At 43.0% G+C, this 13614-nt stretch overlaps 1 protein-coding gene across 1 annotated transcript in view; it reads right to left on the reverse strand.

The window, feature by feature from the left end:
• The window catches only part of UBE2N (ubiquitin conjugating enzyme E2 N), a 46640-nt gene extending 34058 nt beyond the window's left edge, over nt 1-12582 (reverse strand). Inside the window, exon 1 of the mRNA XM_088454553.1 lies at nt 12453-12582. Coding sequence (XP_088310679.1) covers nt 12453-12482 — 30 coding nt within the window. The 5' untranslated portion in view covers nt 12483-12582. The remainder of the gene's footprint in view (nt 1-12452) is intronic.
• Nucleotides 12583-13614: the final 1032 nt, after the last annotated feature.

The following is a 13614-nucleotide window of genomic DNA, read 5'->3' on the forward strand; positions in this document are numbered from 1 at the left end:
TTAAATATAGAAGTGTTAGATATTTTTGGAAAGGCAATTTATTCTAGTTTCCTAAACTGGTCTGCATTTTCCTCACATTAATTTCATGAATGTTATAAGCATTTTAATAATGTCATGCACTTGGACCAATTCAATTTAATAAATGTCATGAATATTCAAACATTCATACCCATGATGCTTTGCAATTTTAAAGATGGCTGCCAACGTAAAGGAGGCTAGGATTTTGTTTTAAGACGTTTGGAGTTGAAATAATTATGTATACTTTCTTTTATAACTACCCATGGTGCCAACAGTTAGTCTGCGACCATGTTAATATTTATTTTTTATTTGTACAAAAATTATGATTAGAAACTTGGAATTTTCTTACTACATAAGATGAGCCAATAATTGGGTATATTTGAAAACTCAAAAGTTAGCACATTCAGTAAAATTGATGGTTGCGTACTAACAAGTATTATTACACAACTTTATTAATTTTATGGTAGGTTTTATGAATTCAGCATAACCTATAAGATTTCACGTTTATAAAGATTTAAGGATTTGAAATGATGTGTGCACAGGTGTGATTGCAGAGTTATGTAGGAAACACGCCTGTGGTTGACTCAAACTATGGACAGCCCAGTTACTTAACCGGTGGTGTTGGTTTATTGAAGTATAGTAGGTACAGTCAAACTCTCTATTACAAGCACAATGGTAATGGAGCGGAGCAAGGTTCTATATAGCTCACCAGCCGTGAGTGTATCCTGTAAACTGGTAGTGGAGCAGGGATGCTTTGACAGCTTTACATTAGGTATTAACCGGGTTTCTCATAGGAGCCAAGTAGGAGACTTCTATCTCCCACCATGTACAGAATATATGGTCCCTGCACATGCACAGTAGTGATCACGGCAGCCATCCTGGGAGATGGCATGAGGCCTCACTAGAGAACAGGAAGTCTGCACAGTAGCACACTCCTCTTAAATTTTTTCTATGTAGGGACAGGCTACAGCCATGGCCAAAAGTTTTGAGAATGACATAAGTATTGGTTTTCACAAAGTCTGCTGCTTCAGTTTTTATGATGGCAATTTGCATATACTCCAGGTTGTCATGAAGAGTGATCAGATGAATTGCAATTAATTCCAAAGTCCCTCTTTGCCATGACAAGGAACTTAACCCCAAAAACATTTCCACTGCATTGCAGCCCTGCCACAAAAGAACCAGCTGACATCATGGTCAGTGATTCTCTCGTTAACACAGGTGAGAGTGTTAACGAGGACAAGACTGGAGATCACTCTGTCATGCTGATTGAGTTAGAACAGCAGACTGGAAGGGTGGAGCTTGAAATCATTGTTCTTCCTCTGTTAACTATGGTTACCCGCAAGGAAACACGTGCAGTCATCATTGCTTTGCACAAAAAGGGCTTCACAGGCATGGATATTGCTGCTAGTAAAATTGCACCTAAATCAACCATTTATGGGATCATCAAGAACTTCAAGGAGGTTCAATAGTTGTGACGAAGGCTTCATTGCGCCCAAGAACGTCTAGCAAGCGCCAGGACAGTCTTCTAAAGTTGATTCAGCTGCGGAATCAGGGCACCACCAGTGCAGAGCTTGCCCAGGAATGGCAGCAGGCAGGTGAGTGCATCTTCACGCACACTGAAGCGAAGATTTTTGGAGGATGGCCTGGTGTCAAGAACGACAGCAAAGAGGCCACTTCTCTCCAGGAAAAACCATCAGGGACAGACTGATATTCTGCAAAAGGTACAGGGATTGGACTGCTGAGGACTGGGGTAAAGTTATTTTCTCTGATGAATCCGCTTTCAGATTGTTTGGGGCATCTGGAAAAACACTAGTCCGGAGAAGGAAAGGTGAGCGCTACCATCAGTCCTGTGTCATGCCAACAGTAAAGCATCCTGAGACTTAGTGTGGGGTTGCTTCTCAGCCAAGGGAGTGGGCCATGAATAAAGAATGGTACCAAAACATCCTCCAAGAGCAGTGTCCTCCCCAGGCTGTTTATTGCGGGTGCACCACCCAGCAAGAAACAGCCTACCACTCGGCACTTTGGGAGCCTGCAAGTGGGGACAGTATCTGGCAGCTGTATAAAAAGGACCAGATCCTACAGACCTTGCAGCTTTTTCTTAATCAGACGACTGGGCTTCTAATAAGAAGAGGGGAATCAATATATAAAATGTTATTTCAAGTTTAAATCATTAGGTCAGGGTTTTAAACAATTTATTATTGCGAAAGCTCCCACCCGGCTACTTCTTGATGCCACCCGGCTGGAAATATTTTCTGGGGAGAATACTGAAGAGCAACCATCCAAGAACAGTTTGGTGACAAACAATGCCTTCTCCAGCATGATGGAGCACCTTGCCATAAGGGAAAAGTGATAACTATGTGGCTCGGGGAACAAAACATTGAAATTTTGGGTCCATGGCCAGGAAACTCCCAAGACCTTAATTCCATTGAGAACTAGGGGTCAATCCTCAAGAGGTGGGTGGACAAACAAAAAGCCACAAATTCCGAGCATTGATTAGGCAACAATGGGCGGCCATCAGTCAGTATGTGGCCCAGAAGTTGATTGACAGCATGCCAGGGCAAATAGCAGAGGTCTTTAAAAAGAAGGGTCAACTGCAAATATTAACTCTTTGCATAAACTTAATGTACTTGTCAATAAAAGCCTTTGACACTTATGAAATGCTTGTAATTTTACTTCAGTATACCATAGTAACATCTGGCAAAAAGGTCTAAAAACACTGAAGCAGCAATCTTTGGGAAAACCAATTGTGTAATTCTCAAAACTTTAGACCATGGCTGTAGATAAAAAGGCATTATTATTATTACCCTTTATTTATATGGCGCCACAAAGGTTCTGCAGCGCCTTACACAGTATATAAATGAGCACAAAAGAAAAACAGTTAATAGTAATACAAAACAATGCAGGACAAGGTTTATAAACATAGCTGCATAATACAAGCAGCAGGGCCTCAGCAACCAAGTGTTAGGTGCCAATTGGGGAGTTAGGAGTAAATGATAGTATAAGTAGCCGTAGACCAGTGGTTCTCAAACTAGGCCCTCAGGACCCCACACAGTGCACGTATTCCAGGTCACCCAGCAGGTGCACAGGTGTAGTAATTACTGACATTTTAAAAGATCCAGAGTTGGTGCTAATTATTTCACTTGTGATTCTATGAGGAGACCTGGAAAACGCGCACGGTTTGGGGTCCTGAAGACAGTCTTAGAACCTGTGCCTTAAACAGTATATAAAGCAGCTCGTCCTCTTTTCATGTCTTTTGTATAGATAGGTCAGGTAGTATTTATTTATTTTTTATATGGGGTACTGGCAACTGGCACAAGTAGCACTTACAGATTCAGTGGCAGGGGTTAAAGCGATGCCAAGGTTACCATGTGCCATGTTACTTATCTGGTCTCTCCACAGCTGGCCATCCTTACTCTGTGAGGTTACCTTGGTTCAGGTGGCTTGCCCACCAATATTGGCTGCTACAGTTTGCCGCCAGTGCCTGCTAATGCACCCAGAGATTCCAGCCATGAACTTGCATGCATGCAGCTTCGGCTCTTCTAGCAAGAACCTGGTTTCATGGCATTTTGTGTACTGTGTATAGGTAAAGGAGAATGCTACAGTTATGGAGCATTCATGGAGGCAGCACAGTAAAGCAATCCATATTTCAACATTTGCATACTCTCATGCAGAAATTTGCTTGTAATGCTGGATTTACTCAAATGTACATGCTTTTTTTTCCTTTCTGAGATAGTAGCTCAAGGTTGTAATCGATGTGTCATCAGATAATTTTATTTCCTTTTCAATTGTCTAGGGCATCTATTACAATTAGCATTTCAGCCCATTTCTAAAGGGCAGAAAGCACCCTGCGCTCCAGCGCGGCACCACCGGTGAATGGATGCAGAGCGCATGCACCCAGAATCTATTCTCAGTGACCGCAGCGTTTGGGGGCTGCCCGGCATGTCCGTAAGAGCCAGGCACGCCCCCAGGAGTGACGAAAAGGGGGACACATCATAGACACGCCGCCTTTTCATTTGCCGCGCCACTGGCGTGCAGAAGTATCCTTTATCTAGGTCCAGCGCCCTGCCCGACGCTGGACCTAGAGTAAAGACTAACAATGTTAAAACGCTGTTTCAATATACTTTTGCAATGGGTTTTCATTTGTTAGTCCGCAACCACTTTGTCAGTCATCGAATATATTTTTTTATCAAGTAAATAAATTAAATTTTATAAAAATAACACATTGACATGACCTCTAACATGTACTGTGTATCATAGAATTAAAATTGCTTAAAATTGTAATACTTAAGGCACACATCCACTAGGCGATATGAGCGATTGCATGATTACGACATTGTAATCATGCAATCGCTCATTAATCATACACTATAATGTTGGAAACGACCAGTGACTCGTGCTCCCGCTGGTCGATTCTGACATCAATCATCACCCGAACATGCCGGTCAATCTGCTGATAACGACAGATTGACCATGTTCAGTGATAAGGGAGGGTGCCTACACTAGACGACTAATCGTTCAGTGTAGGCACTGCAGGGGATGGGGAACGACGGTACGATTACAATGTAGATGTGCGGCTTTAGTTCAGACTTTTGATTAAATTGCTTCACTATAAATGTTGATGTCTTGTGGGCTAGTCTGCCACCAAAACTTTAATGGTCCTGAAATGAAACTATATTAATTTGAAACCAATGCATTATGTTTCATCCTACACTACATCTTTTGGAGAACCAACTCATACCACTTTCAGTTTTGTTTCTGAAAATTTAAGACTAGATTATTAAGAACATAGTTCAAAATGTGTGCTCTGAATGTTGGTCTGCAACCATGGAATTGCCCACTTATAGAAAGCAGTCCCAATGACCTACAAAAATGGATGTAATTAGGCTACTTCCAATAAAAGGAGTAGCCTTCATGCAAGCAGCCTTGTTGATGGAATTTTAAAGTGTATAGCTCTGAGGAATTGGAAAGAGGGGAAGAAATGTGAAGGAGAGATGGAATGAAAACATCCTACAGGAGACCATCAGCTAAAGAAAAATACCTGAGGTTCTTGGTCAAGAGTATAATCATTAACATGAGCAATAGCTAAATGGTTATGGAGAGGGTTAAGCGGACCCTGGAATTTATAAGTGTACCAAAGTTCTCAGATGTTACGGAAAGCTTTAGTAAAATTGTGATGTATTCCCTTGATGCAACACCACATTCGAGGGATAACAGCATTCATGGTTGGTGACACTAAAGTTTTTTCTATCTTTAGTTGTTGCGTGAATCTCACAGCTATTATGTAAATTAATGACTATTTACACACTGCATTGACCCACTGTAATTTATAATACCACATAACTGTATATTCAATTATTTTTGCTCTAACACATCAAATATTTAACCAAAGTGTTTGGTGTTTTTTTTTCCATTGAAATTTCATGAAATAAAAACTGTGGCATTAATACACAGTTCCTAATTTGCAACAAGCAGGATTCTACATGCCATCTCAATGTAAATGCTAAAACCATGTTTAGGCATAATACTGCATTTTAAGACCACTTTAGTGTTACTTCACTTTGATCAAATTATTTGAATGTTTGTGGTTTATCTGCCATTAAGCAAATTTGAAGAGTAATTATTTCATGACTTATTTCAGCAACTGCGCACAAGACGAACAATGTGCAGACCCAGCTGTGAATCCAAGTATCGGAATATGGTCCAATATAACAAGTGCCTACATTGGATGGATGCAGTCACTTGGCAAGCACTTAGCTGACGACACCCCACATTGGAGAGCTGAATTAACTGGACTAAGAAAATTTTCAGGGAGTACTTATAACCTCAATGAGTCAGGGTTAATTATAGGCTAAATGTGTTTATGCATATAGATGTAGCAGTAATGCACACCACACATGCCACTATAGTAGAAACCTCAATATGGAATTGTTTCACCTGTAAAACCTTCAGTTAGTTATTACAATCTGATGAATTTCTGTACTATACGAATGTATCTCTGTCAAGAGTGGGGTTTCTGCTCCAATGCTCATTCCCTCTCACCCTCCAAAAATAAATAAATAAATCATTCCCGTTAATAAAAAAGTTTCAAATAATAAGATTACATAATTGGAGAAAACGTGTTATCCCCTTTAATAGCAAAGAGGAGGCGACATAGCAGTCCTCGCTTTTGGGCTTTGAAAGATCTGCACCTGCTCAGTTCTTCCTCCTCTTCAGAATAGCATATGCATTCTGAAGTTCAACAGATAGACCAACAGTGGCAAGCTACACAAACACTCTTGATACACAATTTCAGGAAGGATACATACAACTCACGGTAGACTAAGGAATGTGCCTAAAAGGCAACTGCACTTGTATCAGACACGGATAATCCATAGATTTGAATACTTTGGGGAAATTGGCATACCCAAATGCCATCTGTATTTTAACCATACTAAAATGGTACACCCACCAGTTCAGGTATGCAAGAAAATATATATTTATTCACATACTACTCTCCCCCCCAAAAGCCTAACCACAGGGACTGACATGTGAACTGACTTAATGAAGGGAATGAATGGGCAAATTGGTGTAGAACTTAGAAGCCCTTTAGAAATAAAAATACAAGAAGTGTTCTAAATTAAGGAACCATTAGAAAAATTGTAGGCTGTCTGCCAGAAACCATCACCTGGTGCAATTTACTTTCCTTAGCATCAGACAGGACTCAGCCAGCACTCACTAGGTTTATCACTGAGGGGCCTGTACAGGTTATAAATACACTCTTGCGCGCCAGCTAGGGTATCTAATGCATAATTACAGTCACATCAAGTGCTGCACACTAAAATAGTATAATGTTTATACCATATTATCTTTTTAATAGTTGTGCCGATTTAGAATGTAAGCTCTCATGAGCAGGGACCTCTTCCCTCATGTGCTTCTCTTTACATTTTCTTCTACTCTCTACTCCCCATTAGGGCACCTTACACGGGACCACCAACTCCCGGCAGTTTATTGTGAGTGCTTTAATCACTATTTCAGCAATGTATATAAGTCGTGTCCTTGTCCTGCACTGTAATGTACTGTAAGTTACATGTTTACCTATTAGTTCTATGTAAGGTGCTGCGGAACACTTGTGGCGCCATATAAATAAAGGATAATAATAATATACATTTAAATATGCAGAATCCATTTTATGAATACACGGTGGTGTTAGATCTGAATATTTTTCACCGTATACTCTTATGATACAACTAGCTGTTACCCGCGGCTTCGCCCACGAGGAAATCGCTTCTGCCATTTATTTTTTTTTTAATTCGAGGACTTGTTGTATTGCTTTGCACAGGTACCCTGTTGTGGGAGTGGCCCACGTGACCAGCAGTGCTATACAGACTGGTGGCAGCAGCTCCTTCACCCACCACTCACACCAATGTCACTGTGTGCCCTGTGCACAGACTGCTATGTAGCCTATCCGAGTCAAGTAAACATGGACCTAAAGCACTTCTCCCCTCCCCTTACCGGCCGCACGCATGGAGCCACACCTATCTCCTGCATTAATGATGTTGAAACATTTTGTTTTTGTTATTGCTCAGCTTTAAATTGACGGATAGAGATAAAACAAAGTGCAGGTAATTTCTAGGAGTTTCAACTACAAAATGAAAATCAGTTCAGTTAATTTTTGCGCCAACTTGGAACAAACAGACATACAACATTCTTATATAATCTCACCATTATCTTTTTATTCAATTGTTTCATGCAACATTCTTATAATATTATTAGTATATAGATGTTATCTCTCAGTATCTTTTTTTTTTTAGTGTTCACGTTAGGGTGAACAGCGGGCAGGCTGCCGTCTGGGAGAAGGGGCACTTCTGCGCACTCCTGAGAAGGGGGTGTGGCTTAATGTCACACCCACTGTTCATCACTCTAGGCTACCCCCAAGCTCTCCCCTCACTGAACAAATGCTGTGTGCATGCGTACGGCATCTATTCACCGGCCGTAATTGATAAACCGCAACTTTTCCCACCCACAGGACACTATGGCCCGGCGGGTGGGGACAGCAGAGGGCAGGCTGTTTCAGTGGGGTGCCGCAAAAAGAGGGCAGGGAGCATTTTGTCATTTTGAAATCGAGTAGGGCACGGTACCCTGCTGAAGCAGCCTAGCGGGAACACATTTATTACCAGTTATTTATATAGCGCACACATATTCCGCAGCCCTTTATAGAGAATATTTAGCCATTTACATCAGTCCCTGTTCCAGTGGAGCTTACAATCTATATGTGCTACCACATGCATACACACACAGGTTCATTTTTGATGGGAGCCAATTGACCTATCAGTATATTTTTGGATTGTGGGAGGAAACCAGAGTACCCAGAAGAAAGCCACGCAGGCAAGGGGAGAATATACAAACGTCGCACAGTTAGGGTCATGATGGGAGTTGAACCACAGATCTCAGTGCTGTGAGGCAGTAATGCTGACCAATATGTTATGTCTCACTATGATTGACTTTTTCAGATTATTCCACTGTAACTAGTACTATAGCACTTTCAATAAACCACTACAAAAGGAAAACACAGAAGAGATATAAGCCTTTACACTTCCTGATTATTTCAGTCTGTGTGCTGCACTGATAAGACAAAATAATGTAGCATGCCAGGAGCAAGTCAGTTGCATTTCTAGCAGTTGGCAGGATCACTTAAGATGGGTACACAATTATCAATATTTTGGACGATTTAACAATTTCTCACAGATCGGAACAAAAAATCATTCAAATCGTGCAGTGTGTACCCAGTACGTTGGGTGGTGTGTGCTCCCATGGGGTCGTCAGGTCGGCCGTACATGCTGCTGAATCTGATGACCCCATACAGTGGGATGCGGCAGGGCCCGGCGTATTGAGCAGTCGGGTGCCGGGTCGTCTAGTGTGTAGCGGCCGCCTGATATGTTGGCCAGTTAGGAGGGGGGATTACGGTCGGATCGCTAGGTACACACATCGTTTAGTGTGTACCCAGCTTTAACCACTTAACTGACGATTTTTTCCAGCAAAACTGGTCAGAAATTGCCGAGTCCGCACAGTCAGAGGAGATCCATTCTTCACATGTGTAGACCGGATTTCTTCTTCAAAAAAACACAGCAGGGTAGTGCGGTTGCACCTTGTCAGCAAAAGCACAGTTGGCAGCGTTAGCATCCCAGGTTACTACATCAGTTAAGTGGATAAGGAGGAAAGATGGACAACCATCAACATCAATAGAGAACAGTGTTCTGCCCAGAAAATGTTTCTAGCCGGGTGGGGGCCTTCACAATAAAAAATTGTTTTAAACCATGACCTTATAATGATTTAAACTTGAAATAACATTTTATATATTAATTCTCCTCTTCTTATTAGAGGCCCAGTCGTCTGATTATGAAAAAGCTGCAAAGTCTGTAGGATCTGGTCCTTTTTATCCAGCACCCAGGTACTGTCCCCAGTACATGGACACATGAATTAAAGCCCCCATACATCTGCGACGGATCATCACGATGTAGCAATGGGATTGGAAATGCCGATCCGCTGGTCGGAAATGCTGACTGGTGGCCATCAATGTTCCGCGATCAGTCGCAGGATCGGTGAAATTCTACATGTTAAATTTCACCGATCTGCCAATCACAATAATTTTTTTATCGTGATCTTCATATCTGCGAAATCCAACATGTTGGATTTCAGCGATCCAGCAAAGCCGGGTTGCAGGATCACTACATCACAACATTCCCCCTCAGATGTATGGGGGCCTTTACACAGGTTCTGTGGCTTATTAAAACCAGGTGAAATGCAGAGGTGTTCCTGATTAGAGTGATATTTAAGCAATCCTAATGCTGCGCATACACTCTACAATTATCTGTCAGATATCTGTCCAATCTGGCTGGTTGGAATGAAAATCTGGTAATGTATGGGAGCAAATGACAATCGACCATACTTAAGGTGCCCACACACATACCGATGTGCACACGATCAGCCGATGTGTACGATTTCCCTTTAAACTCTCCCCGGCAGCTCTGCACACGATCTCCACAAAATTTGGTGTCCAATCTTCATACAATCTCTCCAGCATCCAGACTTTCACAGTGCATCGCCTCCCAGATTGTCAGACCGGCCCTACAGCACGGCAGACCTGACGATGCGATGTGCAACCAGAGGGGACGCGCATCGCACCATGATCGGGGACTCACGGTTTCGGCATATTTTACACGGTCTGTTGTTCCAATGCATCGGAATCGGCAAGATCAGGTAAAATATCGCTATGTGTGTGGGGAGCATTAAACACTGGAAAATAGTCAAAAATTATTTCGTTAAATTCATTTGATTTAACCAATTTATCGGGATGATAATTTATCTGTTTTTCAGTGTTTGTGAGCAAATGGTCGATTGTCATTGGCTCCCATACATTACCAGATTTTCATTCCAACCAGCCAGATTGGACAGATAATTGTCTAGTGTATGTCCAGCATTAGGAAAATTCAATTAACCACTGGTTGCCTTAGGGAGCATACACACGGTCAGATTTGTCAGACTTGTCAGATGAATGACTGAACGATTTGACCAAAGTTTTGAACGATTTGAACGATTTTTGACTGCATTAAAATGAATGGAATCGTCCAAGTCTGACTGCAAACCCATCAGATGTCAGATATCGTTATCTGACAAACGGGAACGCGCATCGTTGATCGTCCATCATTCAGGCATGTCAGATATGAACGATTTTCCTTCAGATATGAACGACTGAACGATTTTTAAATCGTTATCGTTCATATCTAAAGGAAAAATCTGACCGTGTGTATGCACCATTAACGTGCATATCGCACATTTTCAGCTTGTGTGCTCCCACAACCTTTGCTATTCAATTAAAAATGCTTAACGCAGTAATTCTACAGTGCACAACCTGGAGGAACTGCATGAAAAATTGGGGAAATTGCCCTGAACCCCAAAAAGCAGAAATTAAATTTGGATAACTGTATAGAACACAACTGGTGGTAAGAAAAAGTTTTGAGGTTCTTAAAAGAATACGGTAACTGATTTTTACCTTTTTTATTAGCTTTCGAAAAATTATAGTAAAAAAGTGGTCACAAAATTAAACCCTCTAGATTATTTTGGGGTAGAGAATGTTTTTATAATAAAGTATTGGAAAACACTTGTAAACCCCATTTGTAAGTTAAAGTACTCATTTCCCATCTATACAACATCCCAAAATACATGGACTATCTAATTGAACCCATTTGTGAACTTTTTACAGATAATCAACTGAAAACCAGAAATTAAACAAATTTTGCTATTGAAATGCCACCATGTGCACGGTTCTTCAAAGTGTGTACCAGGGGTTCTGCATTGAGTCCCAATATTTTTTATCTTAAAACATTTTTCCCTACTTTTCACCTAATTATGGGATGCAAACTAGGATCTGTGTAAACTCCCAGTAAGACCCATATCACATGGATTTTTTAAATTAAATAGCAAAAAGTAGCAGCCACATTAAGCAATTTTCATCCAACTCAAGACTAATTGAATTCCCCCTAAGTTAGAGTCATATTTTCCCAGCGCAGACATTATTACATCTTATTTATACAGCGCATACATAACCAGCAGCACTTTAAAGAGAATATCTGGCCAGTCCCATCAGTCCCGGCTGTCATATGCACACATACATTAGGGTTCATTTTTTGTCAGTACAAAGTTAGCCTACCAGTATATTTTGGGACTGTGGAAACTGGAGCGCCCAGAGAACACCCAAACTATCATGGGGAGAATATATAAAACTCCACAGTTAGGGCCAAGGTGGATTTATAAACGGCGACCCCAGTGCTGTGAGGCAGCAATGCTAACCATTACATTAACCGGGGTGCCTAATTTATTATATCATTAGTGCCCATGTTTTTTGTGATAATTAGCGTTAAATGTTTAAGGGGGCACATTAAAGCTTTCTTAAAACAAACCTTGATAGGAAATGACTATGTGTGTGTGTGACACCCTGCGGTTACTGCCCCTGTGGCCCTGAGACTTCCTCCCCATGACCCTACAGTACCGGCGCAGCTATCCTGTGCCTGCCTGCAGCCCAGTGACCGGCACAGCCTTGATGGATCAGCTGCGGGTATCATACACCTGGGGTGCCCGGCTAGCAGCGATGCCCATGCTGCGGAGGGCGGACGGACTCCGGCGGGCGAGGGTGTGGCCCGCGTGTCTCACTACCGCTACATTACAATGAAGGTTCCTCCGCGGATGACGACTCCCCCGCCCGCACTGGGGTACACCGCCAGGAGTAACGCACAAAGCGCCCAGAGCTCCCTCTGCACTGGGTGGCAGCAGGGACCAGGCCGCTCTTCCAGCCGGCGGCTGCCATGTTGGAGGGGAGCGGAGGGTGGGACACCCCAGCCATCCACCCGTCACACAGAAGGCCGGCTCCCGGATGAGAGCCCGGATGAATCACAGGTTACCTTGACGATCCTGCGGGGAAGCCCGGTCATCCTGTCTTATAGCGAGTGCAGCGGCCTCGGACTATCTCTGCGTCCGCCGGATCCTCCTGTCACGCACAAGTGAGAACGCGACGTCCACTTCCGACTACGTTACCGCGGCGCCCCGCAGCATGACGGGAAATGTAGTTCTGTGGCTGCGGCGTGTGTGGTCCCGTCCCACTGTCTGGGAGGATATAATGAAGCATGTGCCTATACAGTATGCACGAACTGTGCCCTGACCATCATCATGTGCCTTCCCATCCAACTGCACAGGAAGCAAGTGCCTTATTATTATGGGGATTCAATAAAATTCTTGGTTACAGCTAAGCCTAAATATATAATTTATTGGCATTTGTGAAATGAACACTATAATATTCTTAATTAGAGCTATATATTCAAAGCAGGATGTATATAAGCAGCAGCAAGTGGCGTAACTAGAGTATTTGGAGCCCAGGGCAAATGGAAAAATGGAGGCCCCCAATGGTCGTGGTCACAAGGGGCATGGCCACTTAAAAATGGGGCGCGTAAACGTGACACACACCCCTTTCTCATCACTCTGAGCATTTCTTTCCCTTCCATATGCACCTTAATGCAGTGCCCCTTATACAGTATCCCCAGTATGCAATGTCCCCAGTAGTGGTCCCTCTTATGCAGGCCCCCAGTAGTGGTCCCCCTTATGCAGGCCCCAGTAGTGATCCCCCTTATGCAGTGCCCCCAGTAGTGATCCCCCCTATCCAGTGCCCATTTTTCAGTGCCCCCTGTAGTGGTCCTCCCTATTCAGTGACCCTTAAATTGTGTCCCCAGTAGTAGTCCCCCCCATACAGTGCCCCCAGTAGTGGTACCCCCTATGCAGTGCCCTTTAGATAGTGTCCCCAGTAGTGGTCCCCCCTATGCAGTGCCCTTTATATAGTGCCCCCCATTAGTCCTCCCCTGATGCAGTGCCCCCAGTAGTAGTCCCCAGTAGAGGTCCCCTCCCCCAGTAGTGCAGATGCACAAGTAAAGAAAAAAAAAACATACCTGAATCCCCGCTCCGGCTCCCGCCGCCGTACGGTCCTCGGTCTTCCCGGGCTGGCGTGCTCTGCATTATGGAAGAGACATCATGACGTCTCTCCCATAACCCACTGCAGGAGCCGGAAGGCGGAGC

This window comes from Taudactylus pleione, unplaced genomic scaffold, assembly GCF_031769625.1.
Source record: "Taudactylus pleione unplaced genomic scaffold, aTauple2 ptg000040l, whole genome shotgun sequence".
Lineage (NCBI taxonomy): Eukaryota > Metazoa > Chordata > Amphibia > Anura > Myobatrachidae > Taudactylus > Taudactylus pleione.